General features: G+C 36.2%; 1 protein-coding gene across 3 annotated transcripts; it reads right to left on the bottom strand.

The window, feature by feature from the left end:
* Positions 1-1,619: 1,619 nt before the first annotated feature.
* On the bottom strand, positions 1,620-21,426 carry LOC100070570 (aldo-keto reductase family 1 member C23). Of its 3 annotated transcripts, none has more exons than XR_011433830.1 (10): positions 21,202-21,358; positions 19,056-19,223; positions 18,087-18,203; positions 16,717-16,794; positions 16,148-16,270; positions 13,451-13,557; positions 12,026-12,191; positions 11,606-11,767; positions 3,557-3,639; positions 1,620-1,875 (listed from the first exon to the last, which is right to left on the bottom strand). XR_011433830.1 is itself a non-coding variant. In XM_001500882.5 (9 exons), the coding sequence occupies exons 1-9, from the start codon at positions 21,283-21,285 to the stop codon at positions 1,833-1,835; spliced, it is 969 nt and encodes a 322-aa protein (XP_001500932.2). In that variant the 5' UTR covers positions 21,286-21,426; the 3' UTR covers positions 1,620-1,832. The 3 variants fall into 3 exon arrangements, 1 of the variants encoding a protein (XP_001500932.2); XR_011433829.1 differs by having other exon boundaries at positions 11,606-11,705; XM_001500882.5 differs by lacking the exon at positions 11,606-11,767 and having other exon boundaries at positions 21,202-21,426.
* Positions 21,427-22,688: the final 1,262 nt, after the last annotated feature.

Here is a 22,688-nt window from a genome sequence, read left to right as displayed (position 1 = left end):
TGTTCTTTTCTCAAAGATGTTTCAAGTCCATTTGTCTGGCTCTATTTCTGTGCTCCCTATTCTGTTCCATTAATCAACATGTCTGTACATTCACCTGTCCCAAACTGTCTTGATTCCTGCAGCTTTCTAGTAAGCCTTGAAATTGAGTAATGTTAGCCAAGTAACTTTGTTGTTATCCTGCTTCCACGAAGTTGTGATTTTCTGTAACCACCTGTCTCTCCAATTTTAGATCTGCAATTTGCCCTCTGACTTCAATTTTCTGGTGGACCTAAGGAGAGTTATTCATTATATAATTATTAACTGGGTCTTAATAACATAAGGTTATACAAATGTGAACTAAAATCTGGGAACATATATGACCTTCTCTAATTTAAAGCATGAATCATTTTAGGAAATACTGTGGGTTACATAGCTTTTTGGTTTTATCCCAGCTGAAGAGCATGGTTTTAGAAAGCATGGTGGTTATGAAACATGAATGTGGTCAGGAGTTGAAGAAACAGTTGCAGGTATAGGTGTTAGAAAGTGTACCCAGGTTTTAAACAACTTTTAGCCTCAAAATTCTTTGATTATCTTTGTTTGGTCCATGATTGTCTCAAATTTACCAAAGCAGTTTGAGTTCAAAATACGGTTCCTTAAAATTACATGATTGACTTTGTATCCATAAAAAAATATAGAAAGTAAATGGATATTTTTTTTAAAAATTTTCCTAAAACTTAATGAGTGTTGTAAACATTGTGCTATTTTTTATTGCATGTATTTTGAAGTGATGTTTGAAAAGCTAGGAGAATTGGAAATACTAAGTGTATTTGTCACATTAACGTTGGCTATACCAAAAATATTTAAAGCCTTAGGAATGTTTTGTGTTTTCTATCTGTAAGTATGCCTTGCTCTGTGTTTGAAACATTAAAAGGATCCAGTATATCAAATTAATATGCTTTAGAACCTAAGAAATTATGATAACCTTGGAGCTAATGTTCAAGGGGCTTTGATCAGTCAGTTGTTTCTCGCCAAATTCCTGCCAAAATTCAAGCCTGCAAGCTCATTACTGTTTCCAGGGCACATGCAACACTCTAGCTCTGACTCTCAGCTCTGGTTCTGAGGTAAAATATTGTGAAAAGTTTCTTTTTGTCTACAGCACAGAAGTAGAAAAGAGGCATTTCCCAAAGCTTCCCAAGCAGATATGTGTTCTTAAAACTACCATGTATCTGAATCCTAGTCATCCTTCCAGTCTGGCTCCCCTCCCACCTTCTGGGCCAACCCTGACACGGGGTTACCTCGTTCTGGGATTTCCTGGACTAATGATCCCCTGAGCTGCTGAAAGGGAGCCTATGCATTGCTGATCATCCTTTCAATATGTTTGTCACCATCCAGGCTGTATGGAGTGTGTCCTCTTGCTCCTTGAATGCCCAAAGGAACACTGACTGATAAATAACTGCTAACTATTACTTCCCTAGGGAATGAAAACTCTACCCAGTCCTCTCCAGAAGTGTCTATAAAATAGTTATTGTATCCCATTTCACCAAGAAGCACACACAGAAATTCTAGGTAGATCATTTTTTGGCTCTAATGAGTCAGAAGGAAAGAAAATATACAAAACAGAGACTGGAATAGGAAAAATATTTGTGGGGAAAATTTTTAATTGTTACAGGATGTGACAAATATTGAGTGACTTTCTTTCCTGATCTATGGACCTAAATCTTGGTGAGTATGCATTTGTAAACAAGGTGGATGAAATTCATGCTGATGTATATAGTTCCCAACATCTGAGACGTTTCTTGCCTCACTATCCACACACAGGGCTTCTAGTGGAGGTCAGAACAAAGGCCTCCAAGTTAATAATCATCAGAAAATGGATACTCAGGGTGGCCAGCAAACCTAAAATGAGAAAAAACAATGCATGCATGGATTCAATGACTCTGTTTCTACAGTGGTACAGAAGTGATTTCTATGAAGCTGTCATTAGGGTAAAGTTAAACATTTTATTTTCTGGCTGGGCATGGAGTCTGCCTTTCTTTCTTTCACAAACGTGACTTCATAATAATTAAATAATAATAAAAATAATTAAAATATTCAAATTGCATTCCCTGCTAAGATATTAATACACGGATGAAGCAGAATCAAAAATTCAAATACCTCCTTTTCCCTATCTACTTCTATCAAGAAAGTAACAGATCACTTGTCCTTTCTTGTTGGAAATCCTTAGTGGGAGCAAAGAGTGGTTCTGGCTTGTTTTGAACAACACGTGTCCAGATATATGCTCAGAACTGATAAATACTTGAGGGTGACACAGGTTACTGAATAGAACTTCGCTTCAATTTTTAAAATTTATTAATTATTTACTAAGTATCCACCACAGGAAACATACCAAGTTATATTCATAAATCTAAAGAGTTTCACACAAAGATTGGGTCCCATCTCCAAGGAGCTTACTGTACAGCATAGAGGTCTTTATTCAGTAACAGGTCAAAATAGAAAGTAATAGAAATATAATGGTTTCTTTTTAAAATATCTAATTTATTGGAAGTATGACTTATTGATTACCTTTCTGTCTTTATCTCTGCATAATTTCCCTATCTTATTCTTCATTTCAAGCTATATTAATAAATATATTAGCAAGGATAAAAATATATTTACCAACTTTTGAGTATTCACAGCTTGCCATTATGCAAATCCTTTCCATACATTATCACATTTATTACTATTATGAATTAACATTCTCACAGGCATAGAGAATGTACCCAGTCTTTCCCTCAATTATGCTGAAGGTCTTTTCTCAAAGAGCATGAAGTAATAGTTAAGATGTTTTGTTGGCTAAAAATACACTCCAACAATGGTGCCTTTGCCTCCACACATTCCCAATGGTTTAAATCTCTCTTCTTAAAAGCTTTGTCTTCTTCATCGAGATCTTCATGTTTCAAAAAATTTTAACCAAGAATTCTTACTGATCCCACAAGATTAGCTCTTCTGGAGGGAAATGCATTATTTTGGTCCTGAATAAACATTCATTGAAAAAGAAGGAAAAAATTTGGAAACTTGTGAAGGACGTAAACTTAGCAGGATCTCATGAAGACACCATATGGGACTGATGGGCATTTCTGGCATGGACCACAAACTTTATGGAGAATCTTTTTTAATCTGATAAAGAATTGAGAAGTTTGGAAAAGAAGATGAGAAACACAGTTTTGGAAACATTGAATCAGGCTACACTGGTGATATCCACAGTGTATGTCCACTGGATTGTTGTAGAAATGGTAGGCATACATGGAAGATGTAGATTCAGCAATATCTACCTTCTTGGAAAGATCTTTGGAGTGATGAGGGCAGGACATATATGTGAAAGTTCAAGCTGACCCTGATCCATTCACCCTGCTGTTGTGACAGTGAAAAAAGCTCTGGCGTGAGTCTAGGATGAGATTCCAGAAAGTACCTGTCTCATCTCTGTCTCAAACTGGCCTCTGTCCTCTGGTATTGAGATAAATTTTAACAACATACACTTTAACAACAACATACTATCAGAAAATGAATTGAGCCCAGTGTGTTTACCAAAGTCACTTACATTTCTAAAGTAAGATATCGAACATTTCGGTTTAGGCCATCTAAGACTTTCATGTCCTCTGAAGTCAACTGGAATCCAAAAACCTATCACAGAAGTAGAAACATTTTTAGAACTTTTAGATTTCATACATGCCCATCCAGAAAATCCAAATAAATCAGATTGAATGGTATAGAGGCAAAATTCAAAATGTCTTAGAAGTTTTCAAAAGTTTTTAAAGACGTCATAAAAATACTCAAGTGGTAATATATATAAAGCAAATATTACATAGAAATCCATCCCTTGATATAGTATATTAAAACTGCACAAGACAACAGACAAAAGGAGATCTTATAAAAAAGCTGAAGTATCAAATTTGATATTATTCAGAGACAAGGTAATGAACCTAGCAAATCAAGAAGAATCTAGAAATAAATTTGAAAAGTAAAACACATAATTTAGTAATTTTGATGAATACAGGTAGATTTCTAAATCCCATAAATGAAGTCAGGATGTGAAAAATTTTTCAAGTTTATTTAAACCAATAATTTTTGAAATACTAATGATGTCATATTCAAAGGACACAGTAAGTGGCTTGGGGAGGATTTCATTATCTAAATGGGAGATACTTTCAACACCAAAAAGGGTGTCTATAAGAGCTAATATGTTGAAACAAGTAAACTCATCAATCCATAATAATATTCCAAGATAGCAATAGATAGTGTAGTTGGAGGGATAAATTAAGAGATGGACAATTCAATCAATTGATAGTGTGCAAAATGTCATTGATATAATAATTGATGACTATAAGTAATGCATTTATTGCAATTACTCTTTCAATGTTCCCGTACATTTGAAAATCTTCAAAATAAAAAGTTAGGAAAAAGCTATCAAAAGGGTATCTAATTTACCCCTTATCTTTGAATAAATCTAACAAAAGGATTGTGCAAATGGCACACTGCAATATGAACAGGAGACTTATACTTTTATTTTTTGCAAACATTGATAAGTGATACTGTATTTGACATTAAAGAACTAGTTGAGTTACGTCAACATGATGGTGGAGTGTGGTCTCTCAGAAATCTTTCACCTCCGATATACAATAAAAAAATCCCTACTCCAACAGACAACATCCAACACAACACAAAAAATGTCAGAGAGATCTAGGGAGTCATACAATGGAGGGTAGAGAGGCTGGAGCCCCCCTTGGAGAGAGTGGAGTGTATTTAGAGAAATCTTTGCTCTCTCTCTTAAAAACTGTGATTGGGACCACAGAGGGTCTCCTAAAAGGAAGGAAGGGGAGAGGGGCCATTTCTTCACAGGATTCAAGGACTCCCAGTGGCCCTTGCAGCCTAGAGGGAAGCTTTCTACAGTGGCAAAAGTTTTCATGGAGAATGTCCTTATCATGCCATCACCCCAAGAGAGAAGACGGCGAGAACACCAGGAGCACACAGGAGAAAGTGCCCCTCCCCTCACACATCTAACACTGGCTCAAGTCCCTGGCATTTGGCTGAAGGAAGAGGACTCAAAATAAGTGTCTCTTGACACCCACATATTGATGACAGGCCATAGGTGCAACCTAATAAAGCTAGGATGCGTAGGAACCGAGCTACCTCCTCTATCAATAGGAAATACTATATTAGATCTCCAGACCAAAGAAAACCTGACAAGTACCCAAAAATCAGTCCTGATGATACAGAAATACGTAATGTAAATCACAAAGTATTCAAAACAACTATCATCAAAAAACTCAATGAGCTAAAAGAGAATGTAGAGAAACAATTCAATGAATTCAGGAGCTACTTCACAAAAGAGATTGAAACTACAAAGAAAAATCAATCAGAAATATTAGAAAAGAAAGACACGATAGAAGAAACAAAATAAAATAGGGATTCCCTAAATGCTCTAGCAGACACCATAAAGGAGAGTATCAGTATAACGGAAGATAGACATGTCAAAATCCTCCAGATAGAGGAGGAGAGAGAACTAAGACTAAAAAGAAATGAAGAAAGTCTGAGAAATGTCTGACTCAATTAGGAAATGCGACAGAATAATTATAGGTATTCAAGAAGGAGAAGAGAAGGAGAATGGAGTAGAAAGCTTGTTCAAAAAATTATAGCAGATAACTTCCAAAACATAGGGAAGGAAATCCATGTGGAAGAGGCTGCCAGATCTCCTAAATACATGAACATAAAAAGACCTACTGCAAGGTATATAGTAGTGAAACTGGCAAAACTGAATGACAAAGAATACAAAGGGTGGCAAAGCAGAAGAAAATAACCTACAAAGGAACCCCCATCAGGCTTTCAGTAGATGTCTCTGCAGATACATTACAGGCTAGGAGAGACTGGAATGACATATTCAAGTCATTAAAGGACAAAAACATTCAGCCAAGAATATGCTATCCAGTGAAAATATCCTTCCAATATGAAAGAGAAGTCAAAACTTTCCCAGACAAACATAAGCTAATTGAGTTCATAACCATGAGACCCCCTCCTTCTAAAACAATCCTCCAGAAAGCCATCATACCTGATAAAAAAAATAGTGGAGGGGGACAAAGTGGTTACAAAGCACAGACTCAGGAGTTAAATAGGTAGACAGAATCAGAGCAGGATAGCAATTACTCAAGTATAGCATTAAAAACAGAGGGAAGGAAAACACCAGAAACAGAGATAATCTTGTCATTTTAAACACAAACTCATAACACAAGATGGAATTAGATATGAGAAAAACAACTTAAAAGGACATGAGGAAAGGGACTGAATCTATTACTCTACGTAAATTAGAAGCCATCAGAAAAGGGACTGTCTTATCCACAAGATCTTGAATACAAAACTCAGGGTAATCACAAAACAAAAAAGCAGAACAGAGACACAAATAATAAATAAGAAGACAACAAATAAACACAACATAAAAAACTACATAACTCGATTGATAGACCAAAATACACAGGATGAGAAAAAAAGGAAAGGTGGAAGAACCTGAAAATGAGGGATAAAATGGCAGCATTAAGCCCCCATATATGCATATCACCATAAATGAAAATGGATTGAATTCTCCAATAAAAAGACACAGAGTGGTGAGATGGATTAAAGAACAAGACCCTAAAATATGCTGCCTCCAGGAAACACATCTCAGCTTCCATGACAAACACAGGTTCAAATTGAAGGGATGGAAGAGGATACTACAAGCTAATGGTAAACAAAAGAAATCCTATGTTGCAAATATTTATATCAGACAAAACAGACTTCAAGATAAGACAGGTAAAGCCAAAGAGGGGCAGTATATATTGATCAAAGGGACATTCCATTAAGAAGAAATGACACTTATAAGTGTCTATGCACCCAACAGAGGGGCACCAAAATGCATAAAGTAATTATTAAGAAACTTAAAAGAAGTCACTGATAATAACACAATAACAGTAGGGTGCCTCAATACTCCACTCACACCAATGGATAGATCATCCAGACAGAAAATCAACAAAGAAACAATGGAATTAAATGAAAAGCTATAACAAATGAACTTAATAGACATATATTGAAGACTCCGTCCAAAATAGTAGAATACACATTCTTCTCAAGTGCGCATGGAATATTCTCAAGGATAGACAATATATTGGAAGACAAGGCAAGCCTCAATAAATTTGAGAATATTGAAATAATAACAAGCATCTATTGGATCACAATGTTTTAAAGGTTAAATTACCTACAAAATAAAAGATAAGAAAAGGACAAAGATGTGAAGACGCAGTAGCATGCTATGGAACAATCACTGGAAGATGAAAAAATTAAAGGAGAAATCAAAAAATATCTGGAGGCAAATGAAAATGTAATATACCAATTGATATGGGATGCAGCAAAAGCCATAATAAGAGGGAAATTCATCACAATAGAGGCTCACCTTAATCAACAAGAAAAAAACCCAAAATCAATCTGAAACTACACCTAATTGAATTAGAAAAAGAAGAGCAAAGAAAGACCAAAGGCATCAGAAGGAGAGAAATAATAAAAATCAGAGCAGAAATGAATGGTATTAAAACAAAAAAAGACAGTAGAAAGGATCAAGGAAACCAAGAGCTGGCTCTTTAAGAAGATAAAGAAAATTGACAGACCCCTAGCAAGTCTTCCAAAGAAAGAAAGAGAGAAAGCTCAGATAAATAAAATTAGAAATGAAAGAGAAGTAACTGATACCACAGAAATACAATGGATTATAAGAAAAATTACATTCCAACAAAATGGACAATCTAGAGGGAATGGATAAATTCTTAGACTCTTACAACCTCCCGCAGTTGAGTCAAGAAGAAATAGAGAATCTGAATAGCCCAATCACAAGTAAAGAGATTGATACAGTAATCAAAAACATCCCACAGAATAAAAGCCCAGGACCAGATGTCTTCCCTGGGGAATTCTACCAAACTTTCAGAGAGGATTTAATGCCTATCCTTCTCAAGCTATTCCCCAAAATTAGGGAAGATGGAACACTTAATAACACATTCTACAAGCCCAACATCACTCTGATACCAAAGCCTGACAAGGACAACACGAAAAAGGAAAACTTCAGGCCAATATCACTCATGAACATAGATGTAAATATCCTAAAAAAATTTTTGAAACCAGAATAGGGCAATATATCAAAAACATCATACATCATGACCAAGTAGGATTTATTCCAGGGACACAGCGATGGTTCAAGATCTTCAAATCAATCAATGTAATACACCACATTAACAAAATGAGGAATAAAAACCACACAATCATCTCAATAGATTCAGAGAAAACATTTGACAAGATCTAACAGCCATTTGTAATAAAAACTCTTAACAAAATTTGGATAGAAGGAAATTACCTCAACATAATAAAGGCCATATATGAACAACCCACAGCCAGCATCATACTCAATGGGGAAAAACTGAACGCCATCCTTGTGAGCATAAGACAAGAATGCCAGCTATCACCACTCTTATTCACCATAGTACTGGATCTTTTGGCCAGAGCAATTAGGCAAGAGGAAGGAACAAAAGAAATCCAAATAGGGAGTGAAGAAGTGAAGCTCTCACTGTTTGCAGACCACATGGTCTTATATATAGGAAACCTTAAAGAATCCATCAGAAAACTATTAGAAATAATTAACAACTACAGTAAAATTGTGGGGTACAAAATCAATGTACAAAATTCAGTTGCATTTCTGTACGCTAATAAACTTACCGAAAGAGAACTCTGGAATGCGATTAAATTTAGAATGGGCAAAAAAATAAAAAAAAAGAATAAAGTACCGAGGAATAAATTTAACTAAGGAGGCAAAGGACTTATACAATGAAAACTATGAGACATTATTGAAAGAAATAGATAATCAAGAAAAGAGATAAACAGAGATTCCATGCACATGGATTGGAAGAGTAAAAAGTTAAAATATCCATAGAACCCACAGCAATTTACAGATTCAATGCAATCCCAATCATAATCCCAATGACATTCTTCATGGAAATAGAACAAAGAATCCTAAAATCCATATGGGGCAACCAAAGACCTGAAGTTGGTGAAGCAATCCTGAGAAAAAAGAACAAAACTGTAGGCCTCACAATCCCTAACTTCAAAAGTAGTACAAAGCCATAGTGATCAAAATAGCATGGCACTGGTACAAAAACAGGCACACAGATCAATGGAACAGAATTCAAAGGCCAGAAATAAAACTGTATATCTACCGACAGCTAGTCTTTGAAGAAGGTGCTAGGAAAGTACAATGGAGAACAGATATTCTCTTCAGTAAATGGTGCTGGGAAAACTGGACAGCCACAGGAAAAAGAATGAAGATAGACTATTATCATGCTATACACAAAAATAAACTCAAAATGGATCAAAGACTTGAAGATAAGTCCTGAAACCATAAAAGTCCTGAAAGATAACATAGGTAGTACACTCTTTGATATTGAATTTAATAGGATCTTTTCACATATCACATCTTCTCATCAAGGGAAACAAAGGAAAAAATAAATAGTTGGGAGCTCATCAAACTAAAGAGCTTCTGCAAGACAAAAGAAACAAGGATCAAAACCAAAAGAGAATCCACCAACTGGGAGAAAATTTTTGCAAATCACATATCTGATAAGGGATTAATCTCCATAATATTTAAGGAACTCACACAACTGAACAACAAAAAAACAAACAGCCTGATCAAAAAATGGGCAGAGGATATGAACAGGCATTTTTACAAAGAAGATATACAGATGGCCAATAAACACATGAAAAGATGTTCAACATCACTAATCATCAGGGAAATGCAAATCAAAACTACACTAAGATACCACCTTATGCCTCTTAAAACAGCTATAATCACTAAGACTAAAAATAACAAATGTGGGAATGAAGGGAGTGAGGAGAAGGGAACCCTCATGCACTGCTAGTGGGAATGCAAACTGGTGCAGCCACTATGGAAAATAGTAAGGAGATTCCTCAAAAAATGAAAAACAGAACTACCATATTACCTAGCTATCCAACTACTGGGTATTTACCCAAACAACTTGAAATCTCACAATCCAAAGTAACATATGTACCCCTTTGTTCATCGCAGCACTAATCACAATAGCCAAGATATGGAAGCTATCCAAGTGCCCATCGAATGATGATTGGATAAAGAAGATGTGGTATACACAGACAATGGATTAACATTCAGACAGGAAAAAGGAAAAATTCATCCCATTTGCAACTACATGGAAAGACTTGGAGGGAATTATTCTTACTGAAATATGCCAGACTGAGAAAAACAAATATCAGTTGATTTCATTTATATGTGGAATACAAACAAGCACATGGACAAAGAAAACAGTTCAGTGGTTATCAGGGGAATGGGGGTGGGGGTTGGATGGATGGGTTGGAAGGGATCACCTATGTGGTGACAGACAAGAAATAATGCACAACTGAAATTTCACAATGATGTATAAACTATTATGAACTCAAATAAAAAAATCTTAAAAAAGAAGAACTAGTCAAGAATAGCAAAAAAAATTCTGAAAGAAGAAAAAGGAATAAAGAAGAATTTTTAAAGTTCTGAAAAATAAGACATTTTCCACGATAATGCAACGGTAGAGAAAATTAAGTAGTTGAATAGAAGACAGAGGCCTGAAATAGACTGAAGGTCATTGGATAATATGACAGAGAAAATAATAAAAATCTGTGGGAAAATACGGACATTTGGATTTCCATTTAAACATATATATATATTTGGGTCCATTTTAACATCATATTAAAAAAACAAATCCAAGTGTATTAGAGACCCAAATTTGAATGAGAATACAAAAGCACCTTTGCAAGATTCTCTAACCTTTGAATCTGGCCTGGCCCGTATGTTGTACTGGCCAATAAAATTTGCCAGAAGCAGTGGTGAGACCATTCTGTGACTACACATAAAAAGACGCTGCAAGGACCTACTCGCTGCCTTGAGATCCTGCCGCTGTGATGAGATGAAGAACAGGATAGTTGTCTATGGTCTAGCCAATTGTGTGAGAAGTTGTAAAGAATAGAGTTTAAACACCACTGACAACAGCCAGAAAACCTCCTAAAGCAGAGCTGCAGAGTTACTTGACATTTAACTGCAAATATATGAGAGAACCCAGCCAAGAAAACTGCTGAGTTGAGCCCAGACTAATTGTCAAAGCACACAGTCATGAGCTAAATAAACAGCTTTTGTATTAAAATTCTAAATTGGGGATAGTTTGTTATGCAGCTATAGCTAATGTTCTCCCTACACATAAATAAAATGAATGACACCTTAATAAAAATGGACAAAGACTTGAATGGGCACTTCTCAAAAGCAGAAACTCAGGGAGAATAAATACATGAAAATGAAGCTACATTATTATTCAAGGAAATGCAAACTGAAACCACAGTGATTTGGAGATTGAAGATCACCGCTACATTCTGATGATTGCATGTCTCCAAAATCATATGTTGGAAAACTAACCTCTACTGTGGTACAATTAGAAAGTAGGTCTTTTGAGGGTTAATTACGTCATGACAGGGGAGCCCTCTTGAATGCAATCAATGCGTTCATAAAAGAGACCAGAAAGAGATCCCTTACCCCTTCTACCATGTTAAGATACAATGAGAAATGTGATCCAGGAAGAAAGCCCTCATCCAACCACATTGGCACCTTGATCTCAGACTTCCAGCATCTGCAACTGTGAGAAATAAATTTCTGTTGTTCATAAGACACCCACTCTGCGGTATTTTGTTATTGAAGCTGAAATAGGAAAAGAAAATCACATGGTCCATTTCCCTCATTTTAGAATGAAAACAATGAGATTTACTTCCACAGGGCTGAAGACTACATTGCACACTTCACGCTGGAAATATAATCTCTGTTTTCTGTTCAATCTCTCACTGTGGCAACGGCAGGAGAAAACTGGAATATATAACAGGTAATTCATCTGGGCCCAAAGCTGTAATGAGAGCCTTACAAAAAGTTTTGGAGCCCTATGCCCACAATCTCACTCATCACCTGCATATTCTCTTTGATCCGCTTCTCACTGTAACTCTTGGCCAGGACCACCACCCCACGTTGTAGCTGGTAGCGAAGGGCAATCAGTGCTGGAGTTTTCTCATACTTTTTTGCCATGGCACAAAGAACTGGATCATCCAAGAGAACTGGGGAGCTCTGGTCCATCCTGGAAGGAAAGGCAGTAATATTAAAGACCTGAGACTCAGTCCTCAGTTGGTTAGGAGACTTCCAAAACATACTGAGTAGGTCCACTCTAGACCAATGCTTCTCAAAATGTGGTCCAGGGACCAGAAGCATCACTAGCATCTGGGAACTTGTTAGGAAGGCAAATTCCATGGCTGCATCCGAGACCACCTGATTCAGAATTTAAGGTGTAGCACCTAGCGTTCTGTGTTTTCAAATCCCTCCATGTCATTTTGATGCATGCTTGAATTCAGACCAATGCTGCCAATCATGAATTTTTTCTTACTACTTCTCAGTGGCTGTCTTTCTTCTCTGGTCATGGTCCTCAAAGTCAGAACAAGGGCACGAAAGGAGAAAGAGAAAGGGAAAGTATAGGATAGTTTTTATTTTAACTTTTCTAAGATATTGATAAAAGTTGAGTAGTCCCCAAATGAAAACTACTCCTTTCATCATTACTCATAGTGTGTGATAGTTCTAGAGAAGGATGCAAAAATGTTTCAGATTATAATTTTTTATCTCATGATGAACCTGGGTGTTATTTATATATGAAATATATATATATTATATATTGTATATATACATTATATATATATATATATATATATATATATATATATATATATATATTCCTGTGTTTGTGTGAGGAAAAAGATTGGCCCTGAGCTGACATCCATTTCCAATTTTCCTCTTTTTGCTTGAGGAAGACTGTCCCTGGGCTAACATCTGTGCCAATCTTCCTTTATTTTTTATGTGTCGGTTGCCGCCACAGCACGGTCTGATGAGTGTTGTGTAGGTCTGTGCCTGGGATCTGAAGCTGTGGTCCCTGTGCCACAAAAGCAGAATATGTGAAATTAAGCAGAATGTCACCAGGCCAGCCCCTGGTAGTTATATATTACTATTCTGATTTTAGACATAAATTAAGTGAAGCTTAGAGAGTATATTACTAGAAATAGATTCATTAGTTATTAAATACATAAATTATGACTTAAGCTTATAACTTTTGTCTCAATTTTTGGATTATATATAGATGTTAATTCAGGAAATTGGTATTGATTAAGCAGTCACATATAATGGTAAAGAATTGGCAGGGTGTTGGTGTGATAAAGGAGAAGAATTTCTTCCAAAACCCCCCTTTCTCCACGAAACTGAATGAGAGTTAATTTCATAAAACCAAGTAGGGTATCATTAAACCTATTTCATCAAAAACAGTGTTTTAGGGAATCTCCCTGTTCTCTTTGTTACCATTGTTCACGTTGGCTTCCCAAAGCACTGTAGGCAACCAGGACAATATCTTTTGACTTGCAGAAATCCAACAGTTTGCTCTGGTTGAGATAAGGGTGACATTCCACCTGCAGAATACCAAGATAGAAGAGTGTCAGAGTATATGAAATGACAATATTAAAATAAAACAGAAAGACTAAAAGTAAAAAGGAAGCTGAATAAAAAAAGTGTATTATTAAATTTAAACTGGAAATACCTACATCAAGTAATGAGTTTTTTAAAAATAAATATTATATCTCTGTTCCATAAAAGGGTAAAAAAATATAGGAACAGCATGACATTCCTGGGAACAAGCGACTCTATGGAGATCTTGGTTACTCAATACCATGGTGTAATACAAGAAGACATGGCTAATTCTAGATCCGGGATACAAAAAAGAAATGTTAGAGCCTTGGACAACAAATAGTGCCAGAAAGCAAGAAATTATTCAAAGACTTGTGAAAAGATCTATAAAGGACAAAAGAACCAGGTTGATGGGGATTCAAATGATGACATATGGTAGGTTTGATCATCAAAGGGAATAATGACTAAAAGCAATTCTAACACATAGAGTAAATAAAAATCCATGAGCACACAGTGATGAGAGAGACAGAGAGAGAGAGGGAGTGAGCTGAGGGAATTTTCTGTTTATGATAAAATGCCAGGTAAAAAAATTATAAAATAATACTTAAAATGGAAGATAATTATTTACAAATCCCAATTAAATAACTAATTCAGGGTAAAATCATTGATGGCTACTCAACCATTTTGTGAAAACTTGGGTGCCTTATGTCTTCCACTGACATAATCATCACTGGACAGATTGCTAGATAATTTCAAAGGAGAAAATATTTACACAGAAAATGCCTGGCTACAACCAGCTTAATCAAGACAAAAATACTATCATCTTTCACAGTGGGACAACTTGTCATGACAGGCTTCCTACCAGAGTGCAATTTGAGGGGCACAGCATACAAAGGACATTTTCTTGCCATAAATGTCTAACCTTAGTGCAATAGGGCATTCAGATCTAACTTCTACTTTTATAGAAACTGGGACTAGAGAAACAAGTTAGTTAATATCACAAGATAACAATTGGATAAATCCAGAATATTCAACAAAAACCATCCAGAAGTCATGGTAAAAGAGGTGTTGAGTGACCATTCTTGGTGAAGAAAGCTCATTAAACATGAATGAAAGTAAAATATGGTCCAAAATTGGCTCCTGATTATAAACGATGTACAAAAGCCATTGGGAAAACCATAGGAAAGTTTGAATATGGATTGAATGCTAGATCACACACACGCACATATATATATATTTGGCAATGTGCTAAAATGTTAAAAATTTTGATTACGGGAGGGAAAAGATGAATGTTTTCTATCACACTCAACTTCTCTTAATATCTGAATATTCATAATAATATTCATAATTTTATTCAATTCATAATAAAAATTGAGAGTAAAACCTATGTTAGAATTACATGAATGTTTTCACATTTATAAGTGAAAATCAGAAGTGCTATATCACTATATGTCAAAATGTCAAATTTTATAAGCCACATGTTTCAACAGAAGGTGGTAACTTCTTGACTGCAAGTTATCCCTTGAGGAGAGTATGACAAATGAACTAAGATTTTGACAGAAGGACAAGTACTACATGATGCCATTTATATGAGGAATCTTAATTAGTCAAACTCATAGAATCAGAGAGAACTGTGGTTGCCAGAGGTGGAGAGGAGGGAGAAGTCTGGAGTTGTTTGCTGTGGCTGTGGAGTCTCAATAATGCACAATGAGTAAATTCTACAGATCTGCTGTATAAGTCCCCATAGTTAACACGATTGTATTGTGTTGTATTGTATACTTCAGAATCCGATAAGAGGGTAGATCTCATGTTTCTCATGTTATGTGTTCTTACGCTAGTAAAATAAAAATGGACAAAAATTGTAAGAGCACAGAAACAGATACAGAATAAGGTGTATGAACGGTTCATTTAAGGGTAAAAATCGATGAGGAAAACAAGACTAACACTGAGTACATAACAAGATCTGCTGTATATTCCAGTAAATGTTCCAGAGTGTTGAATTTGTCCACCCTTAGTATCAGCAGAAACCATCCCTCTAGCCTGGATGAGTTCCTAGTCTCCAATTAAGTTTTCTTGTATCCATGCTTCCTATTCAAAGACCCCTGAACACAGAAATACCAAGACGAAGGATTCAGACATACAAACCCCATACAAACCCCTAACAACTACCTCACCTTATTTTCACTCTTTCCTTATTTACTGCCAATTCCATGATTTCATGATCTTCCTTCCCGTACCCAATTCCTTTCAAATCACTTTCATGCCTCCAATCTGTGATCATCATTTACAGCTCAGGGAAATGTGACCTTCCCTCTAAGGTCTGGGTAAATATTCTAGGTCTCCATTAACTCCTTTACTTCCCAAATTTCTTATAGAAAATTTAGAACTAAAGTCTCACCACTTTTTTTCACTAAGACTTTACAAAAAGAGATACAATTATCAGTTTTATCCATACCCATCAAGAGAGGCTCTGCTTTATGGAATCTTCTGCACCATAAAAGTAGGGTGAATAGGAGGGGAAGCAAATAGACATCTGGCAGAGTGCAAGAAGAAAGAGATGAAGAACAGAAGGGAGAGTAATCCAAGGGTGCTCACCTGGTTGCACACAGGCTTGTGCTTGAGCCCTGGCTTGTTCAGGATCATCTCCAGCTGCCTGCGGTTAAAGTTGGACACTCCGATGGACTTGGTCAATCCTGCATCTTTACACTTCTCCATGGCCTGGAGAGGAAGTGTTGGTGAGGAATCACTTGTGCAATCACTTATAGATCAAGAATAAATGCAAGAAAAATCTGTTGAAAGGAATAACTGTCAAGAAATGACAATGAAGCCAATTGGCTTGATTAATGAGAAGAGAAAAAAGTAGTAAATTAAACAAGGAAAGAATGTAGTGACAGCAAGGATAAGAATTACTGTCTTCTGAGAAAAATGTGAAAGAGTATTACAAATAGAAGAAAAGAGATGCCTGTCATTCCTGTCCCAAATTATTCTGCTCCATTTCTCTCAATTAACATTTCAGGAATGCTTTCCTCCAAACCAGGATAGCACACCTGTTCTTTTAAAGTTTATAAATTTCTGAATACAAAGGCATAGACCATTCTCAAAAATGGAAAGGGAAACTAGATTTTCCCTCTCTTGATTTCCCCTGCTCTCCTCCAAGTGCTCACCTCCCACGTGGCACAGAGATCCACTGTGTCAAATATTACTTTTCCTTTTTCATCTTGTGGAATATGTTCCTCCCCTGGCTGGAATAGAAGCAGCCGTGTTAGTAATGTCACAAAATAATTTCTCCACGTCTAGCAATGCTGCCAGGTACATCTAGGGCCAGAACACTAAACCTCTGTGAGTTAGGTGGTGTAACATTTTAGATACTGATATTTGCAACGTGATTTTCATATGGAGTTGTAAGAAATGTCTTTAGGAAACAACTTCAGCTAATTTCTGACGCTGATTATGTTTTATTAAATGTCATTTCCTAAGTCCTAAAGGAGACTCAGTGACTTATGCTACCATTGTCTGCCCCATACCTTCCTCTAGCAAAAAGCCACCCTCACGCTGAGAATGACAGTAAATTACATGGCTTTATTTCCAGAAAAACATGTTAGAATTTTGAACCAGGCTAGACAATCAGAGTTCCTTATGGGTCTTAAAATTCAATGGTCCAAGGGCAGGCACATGAACCAAACAGGGTCACTTAAGGTTCTTTTGAGTATTAATATTGATGCTGGAAGATGAGAGACACTCTCACGTGTTAATGAACATGACCCTTGAACATGCTCCAGGGCTATATTTGCCACCAATGGAAAATGTTGCAACAAAAATAAAGCAAACCAATTATAATGAAAAGTTAAAGGATAGGGAAAAGGAACATTTCTGAAGACTATTCCAAATCCTTAAATCTATCAATGGCTTAGACTTCCCATTACATAGTCCAATAAACTTTTCAGCAAAGGATGGCTTGAGTACATTTCTATAACTTAAAATCAAGAATCCTACATAAGACAATCCATAATGGCTAAGTGCAATCTACAAAATTCCATTGTGAAGATAGCCAATGGTGTAGGCTAGGTCTCCTAAGCTCCTGTGAAGGCTACCAGTTTTAGACCCATGCAAAGAGAACATCATCATATCTGCTTTCAACTTGAAATGGTGAACTAGGCGACCAACTCATATGCAAAAGCGTAAGACATTTTCATTACTCATTCCATCTGTGTGAATCTGGATTTTTGACATTGCCAAGAGACTCAAGAGTCATCATAAGGACTGCACACTGAGCATTCCTATTTTTATTTCCTCAAGTGTTTGAAGCAGGGTTTTTGAAATTGTTGAACTCTTTTATGTTGGAGGCATGGAAAAGTAATTAATGATTCAAAAAATGTACACAAAAAGCTGATCAGGAATTATTATTTTGGGGATTCTTCTCTGGTGTAATGACCCTTACATCATTCTAAGCAAAACATTAATTCAACCATCCATGCAAGCTGAAAAACATTCTGACACAATAAGTAAAATAGATGTGATCATGCAAATTGCCAACCTTCACAGCCACAGGAAAATGAATAATATAGAGGTCGACATAGTCCAATTGAAGATTTTTCAGAGACCTTTCCAAGGCAGGCCGGACCAACTGTGGTTGAAGAGAAGTGGCCCAAAGCTGCAGAGGTTAAAGAATGGAAGTTGCATTGGATTAATACTTCAATCAGTTTTGTTTTTCTTGTTTCACCTAATAATTAGACATTTTTCTATTGTCGGAAACTGACAACTACAGAGGAAAAATGCTTTTTTCTTGCGTGTATTCCCTTTCGATCTGACTTACTCCTAGATGTTCTATTGTTCGTTTGGATTTACCATTAGTACCTCTACTAACAATGGAAGGAAATGAACGAAGAGATAAAAAGTGTTATCAAATAATAAACATGCCCATTATCTGAATGCTTTTTTGATGGAGTTTACAAAGCAGTCCACAAACAGTCTAATTCTGAAAATATTCAATCCTCTGGAGAACAAATAGCAATACTCTTTTAGATAAAAGGTGCTTCAAACATATTAATATGTGCTGGGCTCAATTCAATCTATAGCTTTATATCTATAGAAACAGATATATCTTGTTTAATTCACAAAATGCCTCTTACATTGCTGTCTGTTATTGATGGAGATGAGAAGTGAGATTCAGAATGTTAAGAAACTGTAATAAGTCACCCGGATGATAAGGGAAGCTGTAATCTAATCACAGTAGTGTCTGCTTCAATATTTCACACTAACTCACCCTGATGTGGTCTGAGGCTCAGAAAAGTTAAGTGATTATCCATTAAAATCATAAACTTTGAACAAGCAATGATGAGAAAGCCATCATCGTTCTTTGACACTAGTTTTAATACATGAATATGTGTGAACAAAGTTGTACCAATAAGCAAAATTCACCAAACAACAGGTCCTAGCATACAATTGTCATCGCCACACAATCACGTTCGCACCTGTGCAAACACTCCCCCCAAATACACAGCACCTTTGAAGTGTAGAATATGTCTTCTCTCTTCACAGTGCCATCTTCAATTTTGCTTCGGATAGCCAATCCAACCTCCTTTTCATTGTTGTACAAATGAGCACAATCAATATGGCGGAACCCGGCATCTATAGCTAATTTGGTGGCCTCCACAGCTTTGCTCTTAGGAACCTAGACGAGCAACCAAAGGTAGTAGTTGGATATCCACGTGATTGACAGATAGCGATGGCACAACTTTGACCTTCCTAAGAATTAATTTATCCTTGTGTCTTTGGTTATTTCTGCATGTGTATTGATGAACCCATGGCAGTTTGCCTGGGTCTTTTCTGGTAATCGACCAAAGCGGCCATCCCGAAAACTCCTTCAATCCCAGGCATTCACTGGTTGATCAGTAGCATTGAGCGTGCCAAGACCAGCCCCAGATTCAGTGATTTGCTGAAAGAAATCACAGGACTCAGCATATAGTTATAGTCATGGGTACAATTTATCTTGTGAGAGATTACTAAGCAAAATCAACAAAGGGAAAATGTACATGGAATAAAATCTCCCAAAGCAAAGTGATCACTTCTAAGTGCCTACTTTCAGTGTTGTCACACAGAAAATGCCAAATAAAAATTGTGTGTGAATTTAAAAACTATGTATTTAAGCTGTACAGTCTGATGTTTTCATATACTTATGCATTGTGAAATGATTACCACAATTAAGCTAATTAAAATACCCATCACATCTCTTACTTAACTTTGTGTCTATGTGGTGAGATCACAGAAGATATTCTCTTATCAAATCTGAAGAACAAAATAGATTAACTATGGTCACCATGTTGAACATTATTTCTCCAGAACTTCTTCATCTTATAACTGACAGTTTGTGCCCTTTGACCAATATCTCCCCATTTTTACAATTGCTGTCTCCCCCAGCCCCTTGCCACCACTCCTCTACTCTCTGCTTCTGTGTTTGACTTTTTAAATTCCATATATAAGTGTGATCATGCAGTATTTGTCTTACTGTGTCTGTCTTATTTCACATAGCATAATTTTCTCCAGGTTCATCCATCTAATTTCAAATGGCAAGATTTCCATCTGTTTTATGTCTGAATATTATTCCATTGCTTTTTAAGTATTTCACAAGCTTTCTTTATTTAATGATGTTCCTAGGAAGTAGATACTTGTTCTAACTGCCCTCTGCTGGTTGGGCTCAGTCCTTAGATGTAGAGCCACTCAGAGGTTGGCCAAAGTTGAATCTTCAGTGGTATCCTTGACTCTTCCCTCCCCTTCACTCCACTTTCTACTACAAAGTACACAACCACTGTCATCGGTCACCAAAACATCTCTTTGAACATTTCCTTTTGTTTTCTAGATGAGAATGTGAGACTCAACTTTTAAGTACTAGACCCTTGTTGTACAATTACGTAGTCTAAAGCCAACTTTGGAAGGCAAACTCTGGCTTCCAGTTTACTGACTCATCCACTTTGCCCCCTCTTCTGTACAGAGTCAAAATCTCCATTTTTGTTTCAATTAAATTAATAACAAAGATGAAGGATTGAAATCTTGACCTGGGAGTCTGTAGCTGATTCCCTCAAATGATGTTATATTATTCCATTCAGGATAAATTCCCAAGCAGTAGGAGAAGTACCAGGTAAACTACAGATGGATTATTTAATTTCTGTCACTCAGCATGTTACCCCACAACAGAACAGCAACTTTCTCCAATCACTTGTCATTCACCTCATATCTGGGACCTTTTACCACAAATATTTCTCTGGATCATATCTTCTTGGTCAGAGGAAAGATTTTTTGATTTCCAGAAATATCCAGAGAAACAATTCCCATGTAATAACCCTCAAAGCAAGTCAGCTAACAGTCAGTGTTCTTGATTGAAAAGTCTTATCTATTATGAAAACCTGGGAAATAGATGGAAAATGGAGGAAAACAGAATAATCTGTGGGTGACCACACACTCAGACTCTGATGCAGAAAGAACACTGACTATTTTGTCTATTTGTAGAAGGAATGGTTCTAGCCTGGTTTCAAGAACCAAATGAGCCTCCCAGAGTCAGAAAGGAACTCAGGGACTTGCCAACACAAAAAGTCTTCAACACATTTTAGGTCTACTTTCTTTCAAATCCTCAACCCCAAAACCACTATTGTTACCTCATAAGGTGCATAAGTGCCAAATCCCAGTACAGGAATGAAGTGGCCGTCATTTAGTTCCACACGCCAAACTTTGGGATCCATTATCTGTTGCTTTTCTGTCTAAGTAGAACCTGTTATTCTTCTGCTCCCGTAGCTTATATACAGAAGAGAAGGGTGCCACCCAAGTCCACAGTCCACTCTTATCAAATGGATTATAGGAGTCAGGTTAAAACAGTAACCCATGGTATGAGAAGAGAATTGGAACTAGTTAACTTGTTGGTTTGATTTTATCAAAAAGGAATCTTAATTAACTATTATATAGTGACCAGTAAATTTTACCTTCAGGATCTATTTACATCAGTAAATTATTACAAGAGATTAGATGAACAATTATTAAACATATTGTAGACCATAAACCTCCAGATATTAATCTCTCTCTTTTGTTTTTGCCATGATGAAGCCTTTTCTGGATCATACGTAATTTCAAACAATTAAGTATCTTATGCCATACACACGCAAATAATCACACACAATTTAGAGAAATCCTTAACAAGCATTTTGAAAATGCTTATTATCAATATAAAATTAAAACTTCAAAGTGATGAGAGAACTTGCCTTTTTCTTTTCTCTTTACTTTTCTCATCAGCAAAATTTGTTTCTGCTTTGTTTGGTTTATCAAAGGAATATACCATTTGAACAAGGATTCAATCCTGAAAAGAGTGCCGAAAAAAGACATTTTTGAAAGAAGATTATTGGAGCATTAAACAGAATTGTAGGGTGTTTATAATGTTTACCCAGTTATAGAACTTTTAGAACATTATCATATTTTAACTACCAGAAAACTGATGAATATTTTCTGTAATTTATTATATTGCTCAACAGGATTCATGAAAGAAAAACCTGAAAACAACTTAAATTACAATAACCTTGGGAGAAATTAGGAGAATTATGAAGCATTGATACAATGGAATATTATGAAGCCATTTAAAATTTAACACATAGATTGATGTCAACTTAATTACAGACTAGGAAGCTCTGACTTCTCCCATGGGAACATAAGTAAACAACCAGAAAATAGCTCAAATAACGTTATAGGAAATCCGGAAAAATGTTAAACAAAGATCGACATCAACAAAGTAAACACCCAGTTAGGAAAAATCCAGATTCAATGTGGTGGGAAATTACATCATGTTTTACTCACTCCTGCCCCTCCCCCTGCCTGGAACAGTGAAGGCTTGGTGTGTAAGAGGCATCGGCCCAATTCCCAGTTACCTGTCTCAGACCAAAGCAATCACAAAAGATCTTGTTTGCAGTGTTCTAACCTATTTGCAGCCTCCCTGCAAAACTGTTTTGCCTAAGTCTAAACTTGACCTGAGAAGTATCTAGAATGGCTCATTATAGATGAAGAGAGATTATAGATGTGCAGATGCCACAGGCAAGAGATTAAGAGTGAAGGCATAGAATAGACAACATAAAGTTCTGAGGAGGATCTGGGATATGTATTT

The sequence above is a fragment of the Equus caballus genome, chromosome 29 (genome assembly GCF_041296265.1).
Source record: "Equus caballus isolate H_3958 breed thoroughbred chromosome 29, TB-T2T, whole genome shotgun sequence".
NCBI lineage: Eukaryota > Metazoa > Chordata > Mammalia > Perissodactyla > Equidae > Equus > Equus caballus.
Note: the sequence above shows the minus strand (reverse complement) of the source record. Positions and strands in the feature narration are given on the sequence as shown.